This window comes from Hylaeus anthracinus, unplaced genomic scaffold (assembly GCF_026225885.1).
Source record: "Hylaeus anthracinus isolate JK02 unplaced genomic scaffold, UHH_iyHylAnth1.0_haploid 11997, whole genome shotgun sequence".
NCBI lineage: Eukaryota > Metazoa > Arthropoda > Insecta > Hymenoptera > Colletidae > Hylaeus > Hylaeus anthracinus.
In genome coordinates, this window is record NW_026534344.1 from 11,639,999 (window position 1) to 11,665,293 (window position 25,295).

The 25,295-nt window shown below is 32.0% G+C and overlaps 9 protein-coding genes across 13 annotated transcripts; 5 read left to right on the forward strand and 4 right to left on the reverse strand.

Moving 5' to 3' along the window:
• The first annotated feature begins 184 nt into the window (after positions 1–184).
• LOC128889897 (MRG/MORF4L-binding protein) lies at positions 185–2,046 on the forward strand. Of its 2 annotated transcripts, XM_054147963.1 has the most exons (5): positions 185–202; positions 776–942; positions 1,073–1,194; positions 1,271–1,631; positions 1,703–2,046. In XM_054147963.1, the coding sequence occupies exons 2-5, from the start codon at positions 837–839 to the stop codon at positions 1,855–1,857; spliced, it is 744 nt and encodes a 247-aa protein (XP_054003938.1). In that variant the 5' UTR covers positions 185–202; positions 776–836; the 3' UTR covers positions 1,858–2,046. The 2 variants fall into 2 exon arrangements, with proteins under 2 accessions (XP_054003938.1, XP_054003937.1); XM_054147962.1 differs by lacking the exon at positions 185–202 and having other exon boundaries at positions 536–942.
• Positions 2,047–2,560: 514 nt separating this feature from the next.
• Positions 2,561–3,020, reverse strand: LOC128889898 (40S ribosomal protein S28). Its single transcript, XM_054147964.1, has one exon. It carries the CDS (start codon positions 2,942–2,944, stop codon positions 2,747–2,749), a length of 198 nt encoding a protein of 65 aa, XP_054003939.1. The 5' UTR covers positions 2,945–3,020; the 3' UTR covers positions 2,561–2,746.
• Positions 3,021–4,073: 1,053 nt separating this feature from the next.
• On the reverse strand, positions 4,074–8,193 carry LOC128889899 (stromal membrane-associated protein 1). The gene is made up of 8 exons (XM_054147966.1): positions 7,801–8,193; positions 7,088–7,221; positions 6,810–6,977; positions 6,495–6,699; positions 6,143–6,415; positions 5,773–6,068; positions 5,547–5,690; positions 4,074–5,473 (listed from the first exon to the last, which is right to left on the reverse strand). The coding sequence occupies exons 1-8, from the start codon at positions 7,916–7,918 to the stop codon at positions 5,357–5,359; spliced, it is 1,455 nt and encodes a 484-aa protein (XP_054003941.1). The 5' UTR covers positions 7,919–8,193; the 3' UTR covers positions 4,074–5,356.
• A 1,244-nt stretch (positions 8,194–9,437) lies between these two features.
• On the forward strand, positions 9,438–12,338 carry LOC128889165 (FAST kinase domain-containing protein 4). 3 transcript variants are annotated; one of them, XM_054146547.1, is made up of 10 exons: positions 9,438–9,581; positions 9,941–10,073; positions 10,198–10,581; positions 10,644–10,793; positions 10,878–11,120; positions 11,344–11,491; positions 11,564–11,644; positions 11,732–11,887; positions 11,956–12,016; positions 12,085–12,338. In XM_054146547.1, the coding sequence occupies exons 2-10, from the start codon at positions 9,951–9,953 to the stop codon at positions 12,281–12,283; spliced, it is 1,545 nt and encodes a 514-aa protein (XP_054002522.1). In that variant the 5' UTR covers positions 9,438–9,581; positions 9,941–9,950; the 3' UTR covers positions 12,284–12,338. The 3 variants fall into 3 exon arrangements, with proteins under 3 accessions (XP_054002522.1, XP_054002521.1, XP_054002523.1); XM_054146546.1 differs by lacking the exon at positions 9,438–9,581 and adding an exon at positions 9,615–9,815; XM_054146548.1 differs by lacking the exon at positions 9,438–9,581 and having other exon boundaries at positions 9,940–10,073; positions 10,184–10,581.
• Positions 12,339–12,535: 197 nt separating this feature from the next.
• On the reverse strand, positions 12,536–13,445 carry LOC128889166 (uncharacterized). The gene is made up of 3 exons (XM_054146550.1): positions 13,293–13,445; positions 13,025–13,187; positions 12,536–12,836 (listed from the first exon to the last, which is right to left on the reverse strand). The coding sequence occupies exons 1-3, from the start codon at positions 13,304–13,306 to the stop codon at positions 12,666–12,668; spliced, it is 348 nt and encodes a 115-aa protein (XP_054002525.1). The 5' UTR covers positions 13,307–13,445; the 3' UTR covers positions 12,536–12,665.
• Positions 13,446–13,543: 98 nt separating this feature from the next.
• On the forward strand, positions 13,544–16,235 carry LOC128889163 (E3 ubiquitin-protein ligase RAD18-like). The gene is made up of 7 exons (XM_054146545.1): positions 13,544–13,685; positions 13,778–13,856; positions 13,931–14,459; positions 14,544–14,805; positions 14,887–14,947; positions 15,026–15,751; positions 15,839–16,235. Exons 1-7 carry the CDS (start codon positions 13,656–13,658, stop codon positions 16,174–16,176), a joined length of 2,025 nt encoding a protein of 674 aa, XP_054002520.1. The 5' UTR covers positions 13,544–13,655; the 3' UTR covers positions 16,177–16,235.
• Positions 16,236–17,471: 1,236 nt separating this feature from the next.
• On the forward strand, positions 17,472–19,255 carry LOC128889303 (CCAAT/enhancer-binding protein gamma). The gene is made up of 4 exons (XM_054146820.1): positions 17,472–17,670; positions 18,102–18,212; positions 18,309–18,465; positions 18,536–19,255. The coding sequence occupies exons 2-4, from the start codon at positions 18,102–18,104 to the stop codon at positions 18,637–18,639; spliced, it is 372 nt and encodes a 123-aa protein (XP_054002795.1). The 5' UTR covers positions 17,472–17,670; the 3' UTR covers positions 18,640–19,255.
• Positions 19,254–21,148, forward strand: LOC128889301 (NF-kappa-B inhibitor-interacting Ras-like protein). 2 transcript variants are annotated; one of them, XM_054146817.1, is made up of 3 exons: positions 19,254–19,722; positions 19,843–20,214; positions 20,308–21,148. In XM_054146817.1, exons 1-3 carry the CDS (start codon positions 19,624–19,626, stop codon positions 20,347–20,349), a joined length of 513 nt encoding a protein of 170 aa, XP_054002792.1. In that variant the 5' UTR covers positions 19,254–19,623; the 3' UTR covers positions 20,350–21,148. The 2 variants fall into 2 exon arrangements, with proteins under 2 accessions (XP_054002792.1, XP_054002791.1); XM_054146816.1 differs by having other exon boundaries at positions 19,843–21,148.
• On the reverse strand, positions 20,682–25,237 carry LOC128889300 (fatty acid 2-hydroxylase). Its single transcript, XM_054146815.1, has 6 exons — positions 24,732–25,237; positions 21,689–21,914; positions 21,325–21,485; positions 21,103–21,235; positions 20,907–21,026; positions 20,682–20,840 (listed from the first exon to the last, which is right to left on the reverse strand). The coding sequence occupies exons 1-6, from the start codon at positions 25,086–25,088 to the stop codon at positions 20,755–20,757; spliced, it is 1,083 nt and encodes a 360-aa protein (XP_054002790.1). The 5' UTR covers positions 25,089–25,237; the 3' UTR covers positions 20,682–20,754.
• Between the last annotated feature and the right edge of the window lie 58 nt (positions 25,238–25,295).

The window sequence follows — 25,295 nt, forward strand, 5'->3', positions numbered from 1 at the left end:
TGTTTTAATATTGTTTGCAGTATCTCTTACTTTTCATCTATTGGGGCCCGCTGGCCCCCCTCTAGCTAGGATACCTCGAGGTTGCTAAGCCCGTACTGTAGCTACAAACACAGCTACACCCCCTGAGGGCCGCTCACAGAGCGGCTTAGTGAGCGGTGACCTTTTTGGATGCTCTCATTGGTTACATTCAGCACAGATTACTGATGAGTGAACAGTTTCTGATGACTGGAAACATGTTGAGTAGACCAGAGTGGACCAGAGTAGATTTTACTCATGAACGAAAGAATCCAGAAGAAGATGATGGATGAAAGATTCATTCATGACTTTGCTGGAAGCCACAGTGATTGATCACAGGAGCACTGAAAATGACTGCCTCCAGTGTTGTTATTTTTTCAGTGATGGGCAAAACCCTAGGCTTCGAATAAATCTGAAGTTTGCCGATATGTTTGTCTCTTTTCCTTCTTTGGAAAATGTTCTAAAGAGGAAAGGAGATAGACATATCGGCAAACTTCACATTTATTCGAAGTCTAGGGTTTTGCCCATCACTGCAGTCGGAGCGAACGAATTCTATTCTTTTCCACATTGTGTTAGATTTATATTATAAATTTTTATTTTTTATATTTATATACCTTTTACATTTTATCCAATTGTATTTTATATTTATAATTTGTATTTCGTTGCGGGAAATTCCACACGAAATTCGACACTTTTTGGAATAATCTCGTACTTTTACGAAATTTGGAAATGTAGTTTTTAATGATATTTAAATATCACAGTGAATGCAGCCAATGTGAGCGTGACGGAATTGACACATTACGATTTTCTGAATTGTAATAATGGCAGTTAAAGAGAAACAAACGGAAAGTTCTACCGATGAAGTGGAATGGAATGTCGAAAATGAAATTCAATTATTCTTTGCTATGAATGGACATAAGCCTGTTGGTAAGACTTAAGATGATATAATGAAGTTTATATAGGTTATGTTTACATTGATCTGACGTACAACCAATAATATTGTACAAAATATACATCACTGTTTAGTGAGATTCTATTACACGTTTCTTCTTTAAAGGCGTTAATAAATATTTTCACATGGTTTGTATATGGGAAAAATTTCGTGCTGCTATTCATAAGGATGTATCATTAAAGATGATTTGGGATCATTTAGAATCAATGTATGACCTCATGGCACTGGTATTTATTATTGTATTAAAGTGCTAAGTATAATGAATTAATGTGAACTTGAAAGAGCATATTTAAATTATTTTAGGATGACATGGAAGATTTACCATTTCCTAGTCAAGAGATAGATTTTTCTTTACCAGAACAAGAGTTTCTAGGACCACTTAAATCTAAAAAGAGAGAAGAACCAGAGTTGAAATTAAAGGAACAAAGAGATAAATATAAGGAAATGAGGAAAGACAAAGATGTTAAAGATCTGATGAAGAAGGAAACTATTCTTCGTGATCTCAAAGGAACCAAAGATGTTGATAAAAAAAAAGAAGAGTTTAAAAAATACATTAAGGATATGGAAATGAAAAAAGATAAACTTAGAGACATAAAAGATGTTAAAAAAGATCACAAGTCTTCTAAAGGCAGATCAAAGGGAAAAGATGATCTTGAAGAAATAGGTACTTACATATATTTGTTTCTAATAGATTCATTAATTACATTGATACAATTAAAAGATTCTTCCTTCCAGCATCAAATGGGAAAAAGGAACGTAAGGATTCTGATCCTGGTCGTGAAAGTTTAAAAAGAGGTCCAAAACGGCCAACTAGGCAGAGTATGGATAGCTCCTCTAAAGCATCGTCAAGTCCGCGAGATACACCCCCACCAAAACGAAGAAGGATATAACAACTTTTTTAAAACTTAAGTTGTTTCTTGCACTCTATTTCACAAGCAAACTTTGTTTGCATTTTCAATTAGAAGTAGAATGTGACTTGTGTATATTAATGTATGTAAGCCATCTAAAGACTTGTATAAAAGACTATATATCTATATAAATTCGATTTTATAATAAATTTTGCATTCATCCATTGTAAATATCTGCTTTGTAATGAAATTTCAAAGAAACATTAAATTTATGTATATTATAATGTCCAATGAACCTTCAATTTACATGGATATAGAATTGCAGTATAACTTATGTTTCTCTATGCACATATTTTGTATCTATATATATTTAGATATAAAATAATGTTTTCTTTGGTTTTTCTTTTTATAAAAAAATAAATATTTCATTAATTTCTAATAGAAATTGAATGTATTGTAGTAAGGAAGAAATATTTCAGCCTTTGGGAAGTCAACGACTAAACAAAAATTACTTACCATTATTCTTAACACAAGCCTCATCTTTCTTTCTTTATATAATACAATTTACCATTCGAAACGAATTAATCACTTACATAGAAAATTTAGTGCATGCAAAGTGCTAATATACAGTATTGGTTCAAAGCAGTAAAACACACCAAGCATTGAAGTCTTCAAACTTACGTTATCAAATTAACGAATAAACGAAATTAAGTTGTGAAAGTCGGGTAAAATAAGTAGCGAATAGTTTGAAAAATATTAACCAGTGTTTATTACAGGAGTCATAGACATCTTCAGTGACATAGATGTTCTGGATCGAATGTGCTTGTGTTATTGGAACAGTTGTGTGACATCCATTTCAATCGGTGGAATGAATTGTATTGCCAGAGTTGAATCACTGCTGACGGTATCAAGCTGTCGTAGATGAATCCTTTTATCGAAGCCTTCTCGCTTCACGTTCCGACTCCAGCAAGGTTAGGAGATCGCCTTCTCGTACCGGTCCTTTTACGTTCCGGATAATTTGTCGATTTTGTTCTCCAAGGAACTCGACCTTAACTTGCGTACATTGTCCTTGTGAGCCGGTTCGGCCTAGAACCTTTATAACACGAGCCAAAACAACTGGTTTATCCATGATAGTCTCACGTGGCTTTGATGCGACAACGAAAAGACGTTTCAAGGAAGTGAAAGAGCCTTCCTCGCTTCGTAATCCAGTAACAAAGATGGCGACTTCCGCCGGGTTTCTCCAGCGTAGTCGTCTGGAACCCAGGCTCGCAATTCAAATAGATAACAGAAATTGTTTAAGTATTTTGTTTTAATTGTTACTACAAAACATGAGTTTTGTCAAGGTAAGAGGCATTTGATTATTTTACGCATAAATATTTCAATTTATTATCGCCAAAGCCAGCTAAGTAGTTTCGGTCCTGATTATCAAAGATAATTATGTATTTATCTATAGTAGATGGCGGTCTTTATTTTTAAGTTCAAACGTATACGAAGGCTAGAAAATAGGATTAGTTTCAATTTGCAAATGTCTTGTCGATAGTTGACGTGTTTATTAAAAATTGAATGAGAAAATATATATTGCATTTATTGTTTAAAATTATTATTTCATTTTAATCTTTCAAGAATTGATTGTTTTGTGGATTTTTTATCGCTACGAATGTTTTAAAATTAAGATCACTCATGTTTTGATGTTAAGTGTCCCTTTTATATATACTATTTATTTTGTTACTGTTTCGTTGATGAGAGGATAAAGAAAATGTGACATTGTGAAAAATATTAACGTGTTTTTAAAATTGCATATTCGTTATAGAATACATTCCTTATGCTTATAAAGATTCGTATGTCACTTACGATTTAAAATAAGCGAAGGAATGTTGCTTGCTCTGCTAAACTTCAGGATGAACTATAATATACATTTTAATCTGATGATTACTTATAATAGTCTTTCTCTACATTTGCCATGTAACTTCACGTTCACCTAAAAACGTTATTTGTATAATTTTCGATAAATATAATTTTAATTTTTCGTCATCGCTGAAACATGAATCAATATGAAATAACCTAAATTTCTCGTCGTCATAACGTTATGAATCTTCCATTCGATAATTTCATAAATATTCTTTTTTTTTTTCAGTTTAACAATATGTATTTGTACTTATATCAATTTTACAATATGTTGAATTTTCTCGATGCAACAGTAAGTTATAAGGCCTAACTGTCCTTGATTGCTACGTCGTAAATTATACGATTGTTAATAATTATTTATAAGAATAAGTGAACAAATTTATTCAATGTGTTATGCATTTTGTATTTAGTGGCGTCATGATTTAGTATTATTTGGTAATACTAAGAAAAAAATGTAAAACAATACAGCATGAACGCGATAGATATGTCTAAAACTTATTGTCAAGTTTCAGTATTTATCTCGTTACATGGCAATAAATTAGACGAATTTATAATACAGAAACATACGTAACCTGATTTTAAGCATAGCTTTAATTAAGCATCGACAATTACTACTAAACTGTTTCTGTAAATGCGAGGAGATTGCAAACCATAAGTATTTACTACGTAAATTTTATGTACGTAATAAGAAACAGAGTACCGGTCGTACGTTTAGATCATTAAGTCTCAGCCATTAGATATTAACAAAAACTGTAAATGCATTTTAGTGATGTAAGAAGTAATAGTAATACTTGTTGAAAAATATTAAATACTAAAATATTCTTTAATATGTAATTAACGTTAAAATTGAACGCTCTAAGCAACACACTATTCAAATATAAACATAATAGTGTCGCAAAGTTTTTAAACACGAGACACTGTCTTTATAACTATTAAATAATTAATATTAGTTATATGCGAAAATAGCAACCAAATATTTAAAATATTTAATACATTTTGATTGCGTACAAACATTACAACGTCATACTAGAAAACGAGTCTGCATTTTCAAATTGTTGGTCACTTCTTAAGTAAAGTGCCCTTTAATATACAGTACAATTTATCTGACAGTTTTAGTCATTTGTGAAAACGTGCCGTTGTCAGTTTGTATTTTTAAATAAAAATGAATCATGTCGCAAAATACGCTTATTATACTAAAGATACTTGTACTTGTTTAAGTATAATGAAATATTTGTTGCCATAATGAAAATGGACCCTGACATACATTAGATGTGGTTACAAAAGCATCCAGTAATTACGTTCTCAAGTACATCTATACCGCACGTCACAAATAACTCTTTACAATCAGTCAAAAATTCGTTTTTATTCATAGTTACCACTTGTCCAACAATAACGTTGAAAGCTAGCAAAGCTTAGAAGAAAAATATTTTCCGACTCGAAATACTGTATACACTCGCGAATTACTTTTCGAAAATGGCAGCATTCGAGTACTTATTATTCGTGTCTTAGTTGTGTTATGTCCCAGAGCAATTTCCAATTTATAATGGAAATTTAATCGTGGTGCGTAACGAACGTTCGACACTAGTGTACAACACTCAATGGAATAATCAATCAACTAATAATATTCGTAAGACTTTTACTGCCACAAATTAGTAGAAAGCGTTTGCCCGGGCAAAGCAGCGGTAGTGGACTTTCCTGGTGTGCTCGAGAAATTCGTACCGCCTAGAGATAGTTGCGAGATTTGTTGTGGTAACTACAATATAAAAATGATCATAATTATTGTTATGCTGTAGAAAAACTTCTGAAATGGTATATAATATATGTACCTGAGCACCAAAGACAGCAGACTGTTGTTGTTGAGATGTTAAGTTAAAGAACGGATTGCTACCAGGGGCCGGTTGCAGATTCTGTGTTAACATCCCACTCCATCCATTATTACTACTAATATTAGGTTGTCCTAGTTGCATCATCTACGGATATATGGAACAATTAATCTATCTATTTGATAAATAGATCTGACATCTGCATTGTGCAATACATAAATTTATATACCATTTGCGGTTGCACTGCAACAGCAGAATTAGGAATGCCATTAATTTGATTTATCTGGCTTACATGTACGCAATTTCCTAAAGAACTTGTTGCTACTGGTCCTAACGAATTAGGATTCATTGCTATTTGATTCTGATTGATTGGTAACTGATTAGTTGCAATAGATATCTGAGTAGGAAGGTGATTAAGTTGAGTCAAGGAACTTTGTTGATTTGGAAAACTATTTTGCTGACCAAACGTTACCATGTTTGGTACTTGTTTATATTGAACAGTAGATTGTTGACCATACATTCCACCTAAAACAATATTATGGCGGAAGATTTAGCGAGGTTCCGAGTACAGTAACGTATTTCAAATAACATAAATGTACCTGGAATTCCATAAATTGCTGATTGTTGATGTCCGGATGTACCATACAAGGCCAAAATACTATCTTTAGTCATTTTACTTTTTTCTTGAGGTGATGGTGCTGGTTGATCAAAGAAACTTTCTTCTTCACTTTTACCGATACTTGCTGCTGTGCTTGTAGTTGTGCTGGAAGTACTACTACTTGAAACTACTGAAGCAGGGGGTGCAGATAAAAAGGAAGAAAATACATCATCTCCACTACCATTTACATTTGACTGATTTGCAGCTGGAGCATCTATTAAAAGATCAAGCATCTTTAAAAGTGCAAGTCTTATTTTGTGTCACAAATTAAATATATGTTAATAAAAATTTACCTAGGCCCAACAAATCTAAAGTTGCAGTATTATTTGCTCTATTAGGTTTAGGACTGACAGAACTTTTAGGTTTTGGCAACTGAGGTACTACTTCTGGTTTCTTTACTGGCGGAAGTATAGATTGGTTATTAGTGCTTTTAGAATTCTCCTTTTTTCGTCTACGTTGTCTTTCTGCTTCTTCATCAAGTTCCTTATCCCAATTTACCTATACAATTTATTTCAGAACTCTTAAGTTATTCTAATTCATACAATTATTAAATTTTACATTTACTGTATAGATATAATATATTCATTTAAAATTGAAAGAAATAATACCTTTGGTAAAGGTGGTGGCACCCATTCTCTAGCTATGTACTTTTTATGTTCATATTTTGCACGAATGAAACTCTCAAGACTACTATCTGTTTGAGGTCTTCGAAAACTGTCTGGAATATTTGCTTCATACACTGCTCTCGCTCTAGAATTACCCATTTGCTGTAAACTCTGAAAATGATACAAATACAATGCAAGCATCACTCCATCATTTACTGTCATGCAAAACAATTAAATACTGTAGAGCATAAAGACATAAGGCTTAGTCATTGTAAACATACCACTACTTGTTCCGGTGTCCATGTGTCCAAGTTAACAGACTTAACTTTGCTAATATGGACTCCGAGGTTTCTATGTATTCCAGCACAACGAATGCATAGAAATATACCTAAATTCCAACTAGCCCACCTTGGTCCTATGAAATAAAAGTATGACTGGTCAATGCAAGAAAGGAACATATTTGTGTTCAGTCTGTAAGGAATACTAAATGATGTACATAAGAACATATAATAATAGAAACTTTAATGTGCATTCAATGCATATACCTGAAGAGATGGAACAGAAATTTGACAGTAAGAAGAAACTTAACACGAATTAAACGATTCAGGTTATATGATACATGTGTCAATAAGCAACGTGCGTTAAACAAAGAAATTAGAAGATGTAAAATGTTGTATTAAAGACCAATAGGAGGATCATCGATTAAATCATGGATATTCGAGCAACCACGAGCACGACGACCAAAAAACATTCGTGACGTTTACTCGTAATCGCTGTCATTCAAGTTTTGTCACGGGATGAATTAAAAATCTATAATGTTTCGCTGGGCGAAACTAGGTCGTTTTGAAATCGATATCCACGACCTGCATGCATCGTTGATAAATAAGAAATTCAATTTTGCAAGGCTCGCAGGAAATGGACGTAATAACGCATAGCAATCGGTCGGATAGGGAAAAGAAGACATTGCTAGAGAATTCACGGTTGACGCACGAACCTTTTGCATCGCAGTCGACACAATACTTGTTGTCTTCGTCGCGCAGCATCTGCGTCAAAAGGTTTTGACACTTTTCTTGTATTTGTTTGGCACGTTCTTTTTCCATGCGGGATGTCATTTTCGCACAATGATCGGGATCTGTATCCGCGCTCGGATCGAAAACAATGTTTTCTTCTCGCAACGCTGAACACACACGAGAGCCGTCAAGTGCAAAGCAGAGCAAAGTGTATGCAGCAACGGTTAGCAAACGCCCCCAACAGTTCGACTCGTTACTCACCGAAACGTCATGCAGTTAAAGGAATTCTATTGGATCGTTCACCACAGAATAGTTTAATAGAGACGAAACTCTTGTTAAAAACTATGATATTCTCTTATTTTCAGATTATGGCTGTCGTCGTTCTGCTTGAGGTGTATATGCGCTAATGTAACTTACTGTAGTCGTGTCAAATAAAGTTGCATTTGTATGAAACTTTACCAAATAACTAACAAATTACTTTTAACTGTAGAAGCTTCCACCTAGAACTAAATTACATCATAAAGAATGATAGAGAAATACAGGGTGTCCCAAAAATGTTGTAACACATTGAAAGGGGTGGTTCAGGAGGTGATTTGAAACAACTTTTTCCGTAGCGAAAATATTGTCCGAGGCTTCGTTGAGGAGATATTAACGGAAAACACTGACCAATCAGAGCGCGCGTATACCGTTGGAGCGGCCGTGGTAGCGAAGGCTACGTGCTAAGAGGCCGCGCTTGTACGCGAACAAGCGACTCGACGTGCGTCGAAGGACATTGAACGCGGCCGCTTAGCTCGAGTCTTCGCTACCACGGCCGCTCCAACGGTATACGCGCGCTCTGATTGGTCGGGGTTTTCTGTTAATATCTTCTCAACGAAGCCTCGGACAACATTTTCGCTAAGGAAAAAGTTGTTTCAAATCACCTTCCGAACCACCCCTTTCAATATGTTACAACATTTTTGGGACACCCTGTATAATTTGCACTTATCTCGATACGGTAACAATAAAGACTGAAATATAGTCTGTACTTTTTAATTTACATGTAACTTAGATTTAAGAAAATTCAATTATTGAATTATGGCTCTGTGCAGCTAATAAAACAGTAAATGCTAAAATTATAGATTAATCAAATTTAATTAAAATATATATCATGTCTAGTTCATAAATGTTTATAGTTGTCATATGTTTATAGTTGAGGTAATAGAAACTTTTTTTTTTCGAATTTCTTTTATTACGTAGAAAGTATTTTGTCATTCATAACGTTAGTACTTGATTATGCATTTATAGTTCAGAGATAAGTAACACAAATGTAAATATATATAGTTTTATGGACTATCAGGTGTATTTTTAAATGACTCAAAGAGTACTCAGATTTTAAAGAACAAAAAGTAACCAAGTGTCACATTGCTTTAGAGGAAAAGGAAGCAGTATTTATTTAGATGAAAATTATTTTTAAACGTAAATTAAATATAACAGTATACGCAATTATTATCAGGGTTAAACAAATTAATTTAAATAAATAATTTCAAGAAACCAATTTTGTATTATTTCTAGTTTGTCAAGTACTTATCGTAAGAAAGATATACGCACATGTATTACATAATAATACGAAAACAATATTCTGAAGAGTTTTCGTAATATTATCCTTTAAAGAAAATTAAATTAAAAGAATGACGTTTCAACATTTCTTATAGAAAAAGACAATAAAGATTACACTCCTGTGAAATCAATTATTATTTATTAGTAACAATTTGGAGAAACGGAAGAGGTAATAATAAATAGAAATTACGCTGTGTATTAGATTATAACATCTGTTTATAAATATGTGAGCAAGAATCCAATCTTGAAAGAATTATTTTATGGATGAGTACAGTCACGGTTTTCACAGCAATTCACAGTGCACACAGAATTAACCTATGATTGCTTATAATGGAGCTGGGTTTGATTTTTAACAGACGATAGATAAAATAACCTTGTTTTCATTTATATATATTCATATAAAGTAAGTCAATTTAATTATCCGCGTATTTTATGATACAAAAATTCCAATAAACTTTATCTCTGTTAATTCATGTCGTGGTTATTACAATTCTAACCGTTTACAATTGTATAAATGTAATTTTACAGTTTAACAACAATGCTCCAGTTTAATACAACTATTTGTACCGTAACTGCCAGATTTACTCCCCGATTATGGCCTCTTACCTCATTTTTTACAACAAACTCGCCAGTAAAAGAATCTTCTAACATAAATGTTAAGGTAAAATTTAATGCTACTGAAACTGTCCAAGTGATTACTTGTCTAGTTTATAAAGTAAATGTGTTATAAATGTCTTGAAAATAATGTTGTATTTTATTAATAAATTAAAGTTGATTTATTAAAGCATAAGTATGAGCCACCATCAACCATGATGATGACCAAAGACCAACAGACTAAGTTTAACAAACTTAAGGAGACAGTGTGTAATTCTTTAAAGAAAGACAATTGGATTACATCAAGGGTTCAAGGTGCACAGAATGTACATGATTTATTGGCTCTCATAAATATGCCTCATTTACCTCAGAAAGACGTTGTAATGGTTATGAATACCATTATAAATTGGGTGAATGCAGAGAAGCTAAATATGACAGATACTAAAAATGAGAATACTACAAAAGATCATAAAACACAAAATGAAATAGTACAGCCTACAACAAAAACCATCAGAGTTAAGATATCAAATGATTTCTCCAAATACAGTGATCTTTCCACATCTGCGATGATCAAGGTAGGAAAACTTGATAACTCTCTGTTTACTTTAGAAATAAATTTCTGCTTTATTTGATATAGGAAATATCAAACTTGGCAAATATGAAAGAGAGAAATCCAAAGTTACTAAAATTTTTATTTGACAACATTGTTGAATACAATGTAATGTTGAGTCATGGACAATGTTCAAGCTTACTATATAATATTGCAACTTTGTGTTATTATGATGACGTAAGTTGAAAATAATTTTGTATTTATTTTAAAAATTATCTGGAAGTAAGCTAACCAAGTTATTATAATTATTGTATATTACAGGTGTTACTTAGCAAAATTAGTTCTGATTTAATAAAGTCTATGAATGAAAAATCCATTGATTCAATGCATTCAATAGTGAAATCTATGGCAATGATTAGGTATAAAAATATGGACTTTTTAAATCATATGTCCAAGATAATAATTGATTCCAATGCCACATTGGAAAACAACTATGTTTTAACTATGTTGCAGGCATTTGCAATATTAGGTTATGATACCGAACAAACAAATACCATCATAGAGGTGTGTAGAATGAAAAATTTTAAAAATGTTATTTACTAAAATTATATAGAATTGCCCAGTAATCATGATATAACAGAGAAGAGTGCAATTCTTTATGAAAAAATATGTATTTTTTTAAAGGTTTTTTCATAAAAAATCGCCATCAATTGTATCATCATTACAGAGTGACTATATTATATAACTGACTAAAATTGAACACACTGAAATATTGTTTTTGTAATAGAGATATGTACCACTTTTATCAATCGAATCATTAAAACCTACAAAACAGTTAGATGTTGTTTGGTCCTTGGTTCTATTGAACAAAGCTACGAATTCACAAATTGAGCCTGTATTAAATGGTGATTTTATTAAGAGTCTCATGCCCACTGGTTAGTATTTATTGTTACAACAAATTTTTAATTATACATTGACGACTGATTGATGTTCAATTTATATTACAGACTCAACAAGAAATCTGTCGAAGCAAATAAAATTATTAAATATCAATGCTGCTGCAAAATACATAATGAAGAATTATCAAGGTAAAGCATGATTTTGAGATAACACTTAATATTTGAAAAGTTAAAAACTGTTTGCATATACGTATTTGAGTGAAATATTATTTTCAGGGCCGTTACTTACTGATCTAGATGTACCATATGTAACACAATCATATACCAAACAAAAACAACTACATGTTAATGCTCTTGAAGAAACATTAAAATTCATATTGAAACCTCCTGATTATGAAATGAATGTAAATACAAAAATGGGTTTCATTTTAGGTATGCATATGAAAATTTTATAGTTTATATTTTTAATAAACAATGTATTCAACTAAATAAAATTTTAGATGCTGTATACTATAGGAATACTAATCAGAAACCTTCTGTAGTAAATACGAATTCAAACAAGTAAGTATACAATAGCAGCGAAAATTATAGTCTAATATCTTTATGTTATGTCGAATTATAAATTTCAGAGTTGCTATAATTATTCATGATTATTATGCGTATTGCCAAGGAAATCGTGATTTACAAGGAATAATTAAATTATACAACAAATTATTAGAACACAGTGGGTATCACCTTATAAGTATTTCTTATGAACACTTTGGTGCAGAAGACAAACTTGTTAAGCGAGTACAGTTGTTAGATCGACACTTAAAGTCATTGAAATAATTACGATTTAGTATTATGTAATATTTGATAAATAAAACAAATATGTATAGTACAATTACGTTTACAACTTGTATTTATTTTAATTTAAAATAATTTAAAAGGTAACTTAAAAGGTTCTTATCTTATTCTTTTCAATATTTTTATTATTCACTTATGAATATGCTTTTATAGAAAACATTTTACAGTATGGCCATTACATATATATGGCTAAATAAATCATAATGTTGTAAAAATTACTATATACAAAATAAATATAGGCATAAAATAAATAATAATTTACTTATTCATAGTTATATAATTTTGTTATACATTCAACTATATAATTTACATCCAAAATGTATAGAACAATACTAATAGTATTATAAACACTTTAGCTTTCTACTTATTGCTTCTGTTCCTTCATATACTTCTGTACAGTTTCAGAGACACTGGTTGCACCATTAACCACATGAGTAGGTAAATCAGACATGAATTCCATAGTATTCATAACACCTTTGTTCCAAGATTTTTTTGCACAAGTTGTAATAGTTGTGACACTTGGTAGTTTATTAAACTAAACATAATTTTGTTGAAATTAGTCCCTTTGAATAATTCAAATTTCAAGCAATGATATAAAATATTTGTAATAGTAATTAATATATAGTAACTTAGTCCATCATTTGCAAAAATTATAAAAGTTATATGAAATAATATATAAATGACTACAATCGTATACTATTCGGTATTTTATTAAATAATTACCTCGTGCCGTATCAGAGAATTTGTCGTATTATATATAATATAAGGAGCGACATGTTCGTGTATTTTGTGATATAATTTAGCAGTTTCTTCTGATTTCGACCACAGACCTTCGTAATAGGTGTAATATACGATACCACCCACAACAGTGGTTTTTATCGTAAACCTACAAATATAACCTCACATTAGATTTCAGTTGTATTACGTATATAAAATACCATGCAAATACCACAGTTGGTCCACGTTTTTAGATTTTAGAGCACGTACTAACCCAATTAAATCCATTATATAATATAAATTATTTTGACACTGCGGCTTTTCTACACCTTCTTTTCTTTTATGAAAATCTACAAATTATGTAAAGCTTTCGACTACTTCCGGTTCAACCAGCCCTAGTGCCTTGGGCTTAGCGAGCGGTGGCCTTTCTGAATGTATCCGTTATTTGAATTTGTTTGTTTACATATACAATCTATATTTATATTTATCACAAACGATTTATGATATATATTTTCTTATCAGTTTTATTTTGGTTTACATGGTATACGATTTTTCTTTACTAAAACGTAAACAATGTTGATTTAATCTAACCTCGAAATTATTTGTGTAAACGTATGTACAACATTAATATTGTATAATGTGGCCTCAAGAATATATAGAACTGAAGGTAATACTTTGACATATTAATATTTATCTTTCATTTATTAACAATATAAATAATTAACTAACTAAAGTTAACTAATGATAATTTTTCATTAGTACATTGAAGATTTATTAGTTTGTGGAATATGCTACGAATACATGGAAACTTCAGTGATTACATCATGTTCACATAATTGTAAGAAATATTTTTGCTGTTAATAGTATAATGGTAAAGACTCATAAATTAATTGTGCCTACTTAAAATTTTAGATTGTTCTTTATGTATCAGAAAATATTTACATTATAAAACACAATGTCCTGCTTGTTTTGCTGAAACCTTTGAGAAGGACTTGAGGAAAAATAAAGTTCTGGATGAAATTATAACACAGTTTTCACAAATTAAAGATAAATTAAAGAAATGTTTACGAAGTCAAATGCAATTTCTGCCATTTAATAGAAGTGATATTATTTTGAGTAGTCCAAAGTCAACACCTAAGAATAAAGACAAGCATTTAATTAAATTAGAAGATAAAATTGTTAACAAAAGACTAATTTCTGAAAGTAATACATCACCTTCTATAAATGTGCAAAAAGATTTATCTAGTCCCAGTACCAGTGGAAATTCCAGAATACCTTTGATGTTTACACCTAAAAGTACAAAATCTGCAAATGTAACAGTTGTGGAGAAAACTGCAGATGTTATATGCCCTGTATGTAAAGTTACTATTTCAGAGTTGCATATAAATAGGCATCTTGATGATTGCTTAAAACGAGAATCAAGAAAAGTTCAACCACAAACGTAAGAATAATAGAATTTAGTTTACATCTATACAAGTTATAAAATATTTAATTCAAAGAGTCTAACTTATGTTTGTCATTACAGAGTACAGTTAAACCGTAAACCACTGCCAAAATTAGTATTCACTTTAATGAAAGAAGGTGTGATACGTAAGAAATTGAAAGAGTTTGGTTTGTCAACCCAAGGAGATCGGAAGGCTATGGAAGCTCGTTTGCAAAGATATATTATTCTTTATAATGCAGAATGTGACAAATCATATCCAAGACCTGTTTCAGAGTTAATTAAGCAATGCGAAGATGAAGAGAGTCTTGAGAAAAACATTTATAAAACTTCATCATTTATAAATGTAAATGTATATTCTGTTATTCTTCCATTTCATTTTCCTATTATTTATTTATATATTTTATAAAATCGTTGATTGTTTTAGAAGTTACATGTTAATCGAAATACAGAACAAAATGTTATAGATGTGGAGAGAAAAAAATATTGTGAGTTTTATTTTTTTAGCTAATTGACAATTTCTTAATGATTTCTATTTCAATGATTTTTTTAAATTTTTCCATTAGTGGAAACGTACAAAGATAGTTTTGAAAGTTTAATTAGAAAGATCAAACATACTAATCCTCCTAGACATTCATCTGCAAGACGCAATCTATTGAATGAAAGTATACAAAATAATGAAAGCACTTTGGATAAACAAGAAAAGGATGAAAATTCAGATGATTCAGTGGTTGAAACTGATAAAGATCATTTTTTGCCTCTAAATTCGGGTGCATATATTGAAGACTCCGATTCAGACGTTGACTGTCCATTACAAATGTATTCTAGTACTTATCCAACAAAATTGCTTAATGTTGAATTGTCTCCTCCCAGAAACAATATTCCAAAGAATAAATGTGAAACAAATTATGAAAAAGATGATCATACAGAAGTTAAGTCATCTCATTATTCAGGTATACAAAGAAAGAAAGATGATGCGAATTTAGATATGTTTAATGATACCTCCGTGTCAAATAAAGAGATGAATTCAATAACAGATACCACACTTAGTAAAGATACATCAGAGGCTGATTCTAAGACTTCAAAGTACGAAGTGTTATTACAAAGAAAAAAAAAGTTATTTCGAAACGATGAAACAAAAAGAATGAATTCTTTTACTAGTGCCAGAGGAAACTGTGATTCTAATTATGTCTCTGACCAAGAAGGAGCAGATGGTAGATCAACATCTGTTTTACAAGATGTTGTGTGTGACTTATCAAGTAATGATAGTAATGACACTAAATATAATTATGGTATGTAATATGGTTTTACTAAAGATATGAAATTGTGAATACTAGAAAGTTGTTAAGCTGTTAAAATATTTGGAATTATTTTTTCAGAAAACAAATTAATAAATATGGCAAATTTGGAGAAAGAAAATATAAATTCCAAAAATAGCGACAATCGTTCACTCCGAAAAAGAAATCGTGACTTAGTACAAAATGATAATAAAATCGTTTCAAATGTAAAGAAAAAAGTTAAAAAGGCGTCTCGTCATTATCATAGCGAGACTGATGAATCAAGTAATGAAGAATCTGTGAGGATTTTAAATGATAATGAAAATTTGCATTTACAAAATAAGCCACAACTGAGAAACCGAGTATTAAATACGTCCACGATTGAAGAAACAACTGTATTAAGGAAATCTACTAGAGTAAAACTAAAAAACAATATATAATGAAAATAAAGTGACATATTTTATGTAAATTATTCATAAATATAGATTTTGGTAATTTATATGACGCTTTATTTTGTAGTTATAGTTTATAGTTATAATAGAGACCCTTCGTTTCTGTCTGAAAAATGACTTGTGGCATGTATGAATAAAATTTAAAAAATATTTAATTACTTTGAAATATGTACATATTATTTTGTCTCACTTCAATGTATTATTGCTATGTTGTTTGAAATAATCTTAAATAGTCTGGTACAATTTTTTGTTCACATTCTATCCTACAAAAAAGTATATATGTATAGTAATATATCAATTTAATATTTTTTGTCTAGTAATATTACTGACAAGGAAAGCTTTTTAGATGTCCGCCTCCGATTGTTTTGATTTTTGGATATGTTTTAAAGGATCGAAAAATAATATATACATATTTTGTTATATTGGCCCGTTTTCATATTTAGGGGTTGAAACGCCACACCCCCCCCCCCCCCCACAGTTTCAGCTGCAATAGACTATCTTCGAAACTATCATAGACTAACTATTTAAGCAAAATAAATGACTTTATTTAATGAAAGTATGTTAATGTAATTTGAATATTTTGCAAAAAATATAGTATCGGTAACGCCATAATAAACTATTTGTATAAATAATAAGTCGATAAAAATTAAAACTAAATGGTTGTACCCAAAAATGTTGTGAAAATAGTTCCTACAATATATTAGTTAGTATGTCAAACGTATCATTTTTATAAATAATTGTTTAGTGTTACCATAAGTATCGACTTGGTTGGTGGCGGCATCGGTGGGAAAAGGCCCAAGTTTGTACTAAAAAATAGTTCTCACCCTTCCTTTAGGATGACGCTATTAACTAAAAGGTCGATAATTATTGCTGCGTTAAATAATTATTCATAATAATGATAAATTTGAGTTTTTAACTAGCATATCTTAGTGTTATAGAATATAGAATCATACCAATTAATCATTTATGAAAAATTAAGCATTACTAATTAATAGGTATTCGTGGCTGCATCTAGCAGCAATAGTTGGAACTATTTTCACTACAAACTTAGGAGTTTTGCCACCCGTGGCGACACTTGGATTAAAATTCACTAAACCATACGAATGCTAAATATTATGACTGATATAAAACTGATGAATACATTACTCTATAAATTGTACTACAAACAATAATGCGCTGTAAATAAAGACAAATCAAAGCACTAGACTATACTAATACTGGAACTTATCTAAAGTTTCAACAAGAGTTTCCTCTCTGTAAATGTACTCTGTGGTTGAACTTAAAAGAGGTGTCGCCACATCACAGATGATCACAGATCACCTGCAAGCTAGCTTTAAATAGAATTTCATCATCTTCAAGTCGTATTTGAATTATGTTGGATGTGATACACATAACAGCGTATTGGTTGTAAAAGTGGCTGTTTATAAAAGTTTTCTCGAAAGTTGTATACAGGAATGTAAAGAGCTGCATGGAAACTCAAAAGTGAGTTAAATTGACGTGTACTGTAAGTATAAGAAAGATATCTTTCGTCATTCGATAGTGTTTCGTAGTGTCCTAAACGCTCGAAACTCTTATAAATTCCAAAAACATTGACCCTGACTTATGCGACGCATTATCGGAGATGCATGCTGTATGCGTAATTGTGACGTATTTTCTGCAAACATCTATATAAACAAAAACAATAAAAATTCATTGGAAACGATATTATCGGAAAGATTTGACTTATAAATATTTTGTTTGTAGATTTAGTTACATATTTCCTACAAATTTAATTTATCGAGATATGATACTCTTATTCAATCCTAACATTAGAACTAGGGACATGATAACGTAATTATTGTCTTAGAAGAGTCTTTCATTTTTTTAAATTTAATAAACTTTTAATTCAATATACATTTAAATATTGAATTTAGATGGCACCAAAAAATAAAGTGAACAGTGTACCTGGAAATAAAAAGAAAAGACAAGTTTCAGAGGAGGAAGATGATGAAGATTACAGAAAACGCAGGGATAGAAATAATCAAGTGAGTATTTGAATGAATATTGGTGAATATTTGTATAGATATAAACAATTCTGTAACATTGTATGTGATCTATGTAATTCTGTTTACCTTTGACAGGCTGTAAAACGTTCTAGAGTTAAGAGTAAGTTACGTACTCAGCAAACATTGGAACGTGTAAACCAATTGAAGACAGAGAATGAACTACTTGAGGAAAAAATTAAAATGCTCACTAAGGAACTAGGATTTTTAAAAGATCTTTTCCTTGCACATGCAGGTACGTACAACACATTAAGTGTTAAATTTGTTTATGTTCTTTGGTATATGAATCATGGTTATTGTTCTAGGTTCAAGTCAACATTCAGTGAATTTTCAAGATCTAGATTTGAACGCACTTTTGGCTGATGATATAAAGCCTCTACAACAGTCAAAAGAAGGAACTAAGCTATAGGCTACATTAAGTTCCACGTGAAGGAAGTAACGTGGTATTGATAAAATCTGAAATAAAGATGTACTCTAGTTGGTCCAATTCCAGCAACAAAATAGACATCTTGGAAAGATGTCTACACCTAATTGATTTCTAACTGGATTGAGGAGCATAAAATCTTTACATTTGGCGATTTATTGCACTTGAAATTGATCAATATTGAAATTTGAGGCGCTATACGAGGGAGTGTACAAAATTTAAAGTATGGATGGGTGTTGAAAAATTGAACAAGTTTCACACAAGAAGTACAAATCATTCTTAATGAAGGAAGAAAATAATGCAGATGTTAACTACATTTTGACATCTGTTTGGGAAGTAACTTAAAATGAAAATTAAAAAGATGCCTTCATGTAGATAAACATAAGCATCCTGTACATGTGAATTCGTATTTTATATGAAGAAAGGAACATACATTATTGTTTCTTATAATAGCACTGTTTTAATCATTCCAGTGTAGTATTTTAATTTGTCATTTGGATATTTTATGCAGTTACGAATATACTTGATAATCTAGTAATCTAGTAATTCATAAAGCAATGACAAGAAATAATACAAGAAATATATATATATATATATATATATATATATATATATATATATATAAATATTTTAGAGCATGAAGAATGATAGAGAATTGCTAGAGTTAATTTAATATTTTTGAACGATCGAAAGCATTTTTAAATGAAATAAACCAAAATATGTAAATATCGGTATTTATTTAACATGTAAAATCTATCTTAATTAAGAAACATAAGTAAATATTCGGGTATAATGTAAAAACGAATACTGAGTTATTTTTCCCCTAGAAAAGTAGACTTTTAAATCACTAGATTCAGCTGACATCGGTCGCTCATGGAAGCATGGAATTGTCATTTATTTTCGTCTGTAATGGAGTTTTGACATTTAAGCTAGTGTAAATAATACTGTCGTTCGAATGAAAAGTTAAACATGGGAAAAACAACGAAAGTCGTTGTTTGTGGAATGAAAGGCGTAGGAAAAACAGCTTTACTGGAACAGCTTGTATATGGAAATGTCAATTCTAAGACAGTAAGAAGTTAGGTTATGTTCTTTGAAAATGTTTAACAAACACAATGATCTTAAAAATAATTAATTTTACATTACACTCTGTATTACAATTAAAACCTAATCTTAATAATAATAAAACAGGAAATTCATCCCACGATCGAGGATATTTACGTCGCGAACATAGAAACTGATCGCGGTACCAAGGAAAAAGTGCGATTTTACGATACAGCAGGACTGGAATCGCTTCAAAATAATGCAAATAATCAGCAACTTCCACGCCATTACCTTGGTTTTGCTGATGGCTATGTTTTGGTGTACGATACTGCCAAGCCCGAGTCTTTGGATGTACTTTTTCCACTGAAAAAGGACATTGACAGAAACAAAGACAAGAAAGAAATAACTGTAATCGTTGTTGGGAATCGAACTAAAGCGGAAGAAGATTCTCACACTTTGGAGAATACTGCCAGTAAGGCTACGAACTGGTGTACTAGAGAAAAGCTCAAACATTACGAAGTAAATGTCATGGAAAGGATTACTTTGTTCGAAGCATTTGTTCATCTGTCCTCCAGATTAAATCCTCCCACTAATAAAAGCACTTTCCCACAGCTGAGTATGGGTAGGAAAAATGTCAAAGTTGAAGCAACTTAATTTCATTTATGTGAATTCGGCAAGCTAATGTCAATCGTTGCAGTGCTTTTCCTGTAGCCATTGACACGGTTTAATCTACTTTGTTCGGTACGCTCAAACCGAAATTACTTTTGTAATTAATTAACGTACAGTGATATTGCGACACGTACTTAAAGTATCAACTCGCTTAAGTGCTTAGAATTATACATAATGACACATGCAACTGTAGATTGGCACAAATTGGCAAGTTGTTCGTAGTTTTTTTTTTCACTATAATTCCGTCCTTTCGTACCTTATGCATTTTGTTCCTTATGAGTACTTAAACTATTCTTAACAAAGAGAGATCGATCATCTATCGCTATCGATTTAATTCATTTTGATCGCGTGATGATAACAAGAATTACTATACAAAGCGTACAAGTAATTTCACCATTCTATCGATTTCGTTAATTGGCGTAAATAAATATTCGTTCCTAACGCGTAATCCCAAAATTTACTGCTAATTCCGAAGCCTGAAATGGTAAATTTTTATTCGTCAAAAATCTGCTTAGGGTTTTGAAACTATAGAGACTACTTACCTAGATCGTGATGCGAGAAATGGTGATAATTGTGGTTTCTTTTCATGGTGTATAAATAAGTCCCATCATTCGGTGATCCATGGTGTAAATAATAATGAATTAAATCGTAACAGATGTAGCCTACGAAATTTTTTTATATTCAATATATTTACGTTCGTAGTGAATATATTAGGTATAAGTACGTCGATAGTAGTACCTGTTGTAGTACCAGCGGCAATAAAATAAATCGTCTTCTCAGAGAATAATGCTTCGTAAATTAACCACAACAATTTCGCTACTAATAAACCCGCTCCAGGAGGAAACACCAATCTCCTATCGTCGAACGGTGCCTTGAGAAAGAAAAGACAATAAAATTAAATTAATTCAGGATATTCTTTGTGTATCGTATCATCTTTCATTTGTACTTGCGGGCACTTACCTTGTGGTGAACCCCGTGAATCACGAAATGCAAAGAGATAAGCACTTTCGAGGTAGCAGGTGGCTTAAAGTGAAAAAGTTTACGGTGAAGTATGTACTCTAAAATACTCCACAAAAATATACCAAATGCGTACGAGACCAAAGCTTCGAATACGGCGCTTCCTGGAAGTTCGAACGAAATTTTCGATACTCACGCTAGTTAATGATCAGCTTACGGTACTAGTAATTGGGTAACGATCGTTGAGATTTCATCAATAAGTTTTTGCACGCAATTAAATTGAGATCAGAGTTGATTGATCCCAGTCTGGATGAATCCATGTTACTTTAGTTGAAATGTAAAAGAGAGAGTGGAGAAAAATAATTACCAGTATAATTGTTGGTGATTGTTGCAAATCCTGAATAAAGGAAGTAGATGCACACAGGGACCCAGACGATCGGTATAAAGTACCAAGGTGTGATCGATATAATCTCCAAGAGATTTGATTCAAATAATCGAATCTTTCGATTTACCGGTAGATTCATCCATTCCCAATATTTATCGCCTAAGTTCCCGACTTGGCGAAGTATAGGTGCATTCCAGTCAATGAGGTCCTATTTAATTAAACGGTCAGATCAGTTACAAGTGTCAACGATCAATAAGACAAGATCAGTAAGACAGTGTTCAAGTTCACGCCTACGAACGATCTTTAATTTAAACAGAGGAAGAATACTCATTATAACATTTGAACTCTTGGATCGAGTCATCTGCAGACCTACAATTAAACAGAAATAGGAAATTTACGAGTTTGGACCCCCGTGTAATCATATTTTTGTAGATTAAAATTTTTTGTTTAATTTTAGATTTGAAGATTATTCATATAGCCCAAACGTTATGTAACGCTTGTTTTGAGGCTTGTAAAACCAAAGACCTTGAATTATATTCGCGCCAATCAGGATGGTTGAAATTCGGCTATTGTGTTCTGGGAATGGCGCAAAGAATACATATACAGGATGTTCCAGCCTAAGTGATACAGAGCTCTAACTCCAAAACTATCGGCCGAATGCAAAATTTCAAATATGGAAATCGCATGGTAAAATGGGGCTCATGTTTCAGCGAGAAGGAATTTTTGTTAACTTTGTTATTTAACGAAATATAATGGTCAAGTTTCGTTTTTCAAGTGGAACTCGATATATTTTTTATATACCATATACTATAGTACTTTTCAAGATGAATTCATTAAGCTTTAATGTATTTACTCGATTTTTATTAATTTTCAAGCTACAACGCTTCAAAATTTGCTAATTTTTAAGGAAAAAACTCGATTCGGCCTCGAGCGGTCTCCATTGATGCAGTAAGCACCATGCGGTTCTTGAAATCGATACGGAGGGTCTCGTTTGGGATTCTAGGCCCAACGAAGGAAAATGGGAAGAATCCCAATATTCTGGGCCTAGAATCCCAAGCGAGATATACATATATATTTTTAATAGTAATTAGCATAAAAGTGATCTAAAAATGTGCTGGTGGACAGAGGCAGGTAGCGTAGAGATAGCTTTTTTTATCCATGTATTAGGCACAAAGATAATATAGATTAAAAAGAGGAGCTAGAGCCCCTACAGCTAAAAAGAAAAAGAAAACCGCGATACCCTACCTGTCTCTGTCCACCAGCACATTTTTAGATCACTTTTATGCTAATTACTATTAAAAATATATATGTATATCTCGCTTGGGATTCTAGGCCCAGAATATTGGGATTCTTCCCATTTTCCTTCGTTGGGCCTAGAATCCCAAACGAGACCCTCCGTATCGATTTCAAGAACCGCATGGTGCTTACTGCATCAATGGAGACCGCTCGAGGCCGAATCGAGTTTTTTCCTTAAAAATTAGCAAATTTTGAAGCGTTGTAGCTTGAAAATTAATAAAAATCGGGTAAATACATTAAAGCTTAATGAATTCGTCTTGAAAAGTGTTATCGCATGGTATAAAAAAATATATATAGTTCCATTTGAAAAACGACACTTGACCATCATATCTCGTTAAATAACAAAGTTAACAAAAATTCCCTCTCGCTGAAACATGAGCCCCATTTTACCATGCAATTTTCATATTTGAAATTTTACATTCGGCTGATAGTTTTGGAGTTAGAGTTCCGTATCACGTAGGCTGGGACACCCTGTATAGATTCAGAGCTAACAGAATGAAGTCCTGAAGGAGGACATTAAGATTCATCCACGTCGAAAGATGTCACCTCACGAATTAATATTAGCTATTTTATGATCATTGGTCAAAGTACAGAGGTGGTCTTAGAGATTTCTTGTGCGAGGTAAACAGACTTGGAAAGCTAGAGTGTTAAAAGTGATTACAGATAGCCGTTCTGTTATATCAGTAAATCAAATATAATCTTTTCCTTGAATTGTTCGCTCTTCGCGATAAAAAGAGTGGTTTTATGGCATTACATGGATGAAATCGTCACATTTCTAAATACTTCAGGATATTCACATTATAACTTCTTGAACTTCAAACTGGCGCACAAAAATTCACGGTTACTGACTCGATACTGACCACCCAATTATTTCGTCTAGCATTACTTTAAACAGTAAATATGTCAAGTAAAACTATTTTCATACCGTACCATTTTCTTTGGTTTTTCTAGGTCACCAATTCCTTTTTTCCGGCATTGTGTTGTACTTAACATACTATTTGCATTTAGATATTGTATAATAATCATGTGATCGTAAAATTATCCTCAAGAATAGAATTTAAAAATAAACATATAGTAGTTAGTATATTCTTCGAGACTTTACGTTCCAAAGTCAATGGAAAGATAGTGATGAATGAAAATAAATATATGTTTATTACCATGTAGAGGTCTAGGTTTTTACCTCGATTATTTTATGGGTATATTGTTACAAGTGCATATTAAGAGAAATTAAAAGTCCATGGAAGAAATTATGTTCAACACTCGACTTACGTGAGAACATTTTTTCGTATCGTCTACTTCGAGAGATAACTAGGAGGCCTGTATTCTATAACCCAATGTCACTGTTATTTGAAATTTCTAAAAAGGAATTCAAAGCCTATCTTTGCTATAGAATGACTTCTAGAGTCTCTCAAGAAAAGTTTCGAATCTTCATGAAAAATTCAATTGTTAAGTATTTCGTAACGAATCAGTATTTGCAGCCAACAGAAATCAATTTAAAATAATATTCCAACATGAATAGCGCTAGTTCTCCCTATTTCATTCATCAGATGCGAAAACTTACCAATATCGTTTACGGATACCATTACTTTTCTTCCCCACAGATACTATAAACACATTCAAAACAACTTTGATAAAATAAATAAAGAGACTCGTTGCCTGGAATTGAAGGCAGTTCGCGAAACACACGAAGTTTCAAACGCAAAGTTTACGTATCCCCGACGAAACTCACTTCGTATTCTTGATATTTTTCACGGTCGTTCAAAATGAAGTCCTCCAACAGATGAAACGCACTTTTCGAGTGTGGATTTTGGTCGAAGGCTTTGTCCAAGCTACGCCCTTTAAAGTAACCGAGCGCCTTACTTCCGCCCGGATGAGACTTTAGGAAGCTGCGTATGTCGTAGAATCGGTCCCGATAACTGATCAGAAACTCATCCTCCTTTTTTTCACTATTGTTTATAAGATTCTCGGACGGTTCGGGGCCGAAATTCGCGTTCATTTCCATCGAACCGGTCGCGACCGACCGGCAGTTCCAAGTGCGCGTCGTGATAGATATCGAATCCCGCGGCGAACGTGCAAACGACGGCATTTAAAACAACGGTTTTATCGTTTCTGTACTCCGAATCTATCGATAAGATTTCACGTCCACGAGTATTCTGCGAATAATCGGTACGCTCCCACATTTGGAAAACGTTATCTATCGTGATAAGTTCCTGTCTATGCGATGTCGTCATCCTCGTACCTTCTCTCTCTCTCTCTCTCTCTCTCTCTCTCTCTCTCTCTCTCTCTCTCTCTC

Bases quoted from the DNA above. Each gene is read 5' to 3' on its own strand.
- LOC128889897 (XM_054147963.1), top strand. From the start codon at position 837: ATGGCAGTTAAAGAGAAACAAACGGAAAGTTCTACCGATGAAGTGGAA. The intron at 943-1,072 runs GTAAGACTTAAG...TCTTCTTTAAAG, and splicing joins GAATGGACATAAGCCTGTTG to GCGTTAATAAATATTTTCAC. The intron at 1,632-1,702 runs GTACTTACATAT...TCTTCCTTCCAG, and splicing joins AGATGATCTTGAAGAAATAG to CATCAAATGGGAAAAAGGAA.
- LOC128889898 (XM_054147964.1), bottom strand. From the start codon at position 2,944: ATGGATAAACCAGTTGTTTTGGCTCGTGTTATAAAGGTTCTAGGCCGA.
- LOC128889899 (XM_054147966.1), bottom strand. From the start codon at position 7,918: ATGACATCCCGCATGGAAAAAGAACGTGCCAAACAAATACAAGAAAAG. The intron at 6,978-7,087 runs GTATGTTTACAA...TATCATTTTCAG, and splicing joins GGACACCGGAACAAGTAGTG to AGTTTACAGCAAATGGGTAA. The intron at 5,691-5,772 runs GTATATAAATTT...ATATATCCGTAG, and splicing joins TTGCAGTGCAACCGCAAATG to ATGATGCAACTAGGACAACC.
- LOC128889165 (XM_054146547.1), top strand. From the start codon at position 9,951: ATGCTCCAGTTTAATACAACTATTTGTACCGTAACTGCCAGATTTACT. The intron at 10,074-10,197 runs GTAAAATTTAAT...GATTTATTAAAG, and splicing joins CTTCTAACATAAATGTTAAG to CATAAGTATGAGCCACCATC. The intron at 11,645-11,731 runs GTAAAGCATGAT...TATTATTTTCAG, and splicing joins CATAATGAAGAATTATCAAG to GGCCGTTACTTACTGATCTA.
- LOC128889166 (XM_054146550.1), bottom strand. The intron at 12,837-13,024 runs GTAATTATTTAA...AATTATGTTTAG, and splicing joins ATTCTCTGATACGGCACGAG to TTTAATAAACTACCAAGTGT.
- LOC128889163 (XM_054146545.1), top strand. From the start codon at position 13,656: ATGTGGCCTCAAGAATATATAGAACTGAAG. The intron at 13,686-13,777 runs GTAATACTTTGA...ATTTTTCATTAG, and splicing joins AAGAATATATAGAACTGAAG to TACATTGAAGATTTATTAGT. The intron at 13,857-13,930 runs GTAAGAAATATT...TTAAAATTTTAG, and splicing joins TACATCATGTTCACATAATT to ATTGTTCTTTATGTATCAGA.
- LOC128889303 (XM_054146820.1), top strand. From the start codon at position 18,102: ATGGCACCAAAAAATAAAGTGAACAGTGTACCTGGAAATAAAAAGAAA. The intron at 18,213-18,308 runs GTGAGTATTTGA...TACCTTTGACAG, and splicing joins GCAGGGATAGAAATAATCAA to GCTGTAAAACGTTCTAGAGT. The intron at 18,466-18,535 runs GTACGTACAACA...TTATTGTTCTAG, and splicing joins TCTTTTCCTTGCACATGCAG to GTTCAAGTCAACATTCAGTG.
- LOC128889301 (XM_054146816.1), top strand. From the start codon at position 19,624: ATGGGAAAAACAACGAAAGTCGTTGTTTGTGGAATGAAAGGCGTAGGA. The intron at 19,723-19,842 runs GTAAGAAGTTAG...ATAATAAAACAG, and splicing joins GAAATGTCAATTCTAAGACA to GAAATTCATCCCACGATCGA.
- LOC128889300 (XM_054146815.1), bottom strand. From the start codon at position 25,088: ATGCCGTCGTTTGCACGTTCGCCGCGGGATTCGATATCTATCACGACG. The intron at 21,915-24,731 runs GTGAGTTTCGTC...TTAATTAAATAG, and splicing joins AAAAATATCAAGAATACGAA to GACCTCATTGACTGGAATGC. The intron at 21,236-21,324 runs GTAAGTGCCCGC...TTCTTTCTCAAG, and splicing joins TTCACGGGGTTCACCACAAG to GCACCGTTCGACGATAGGAG.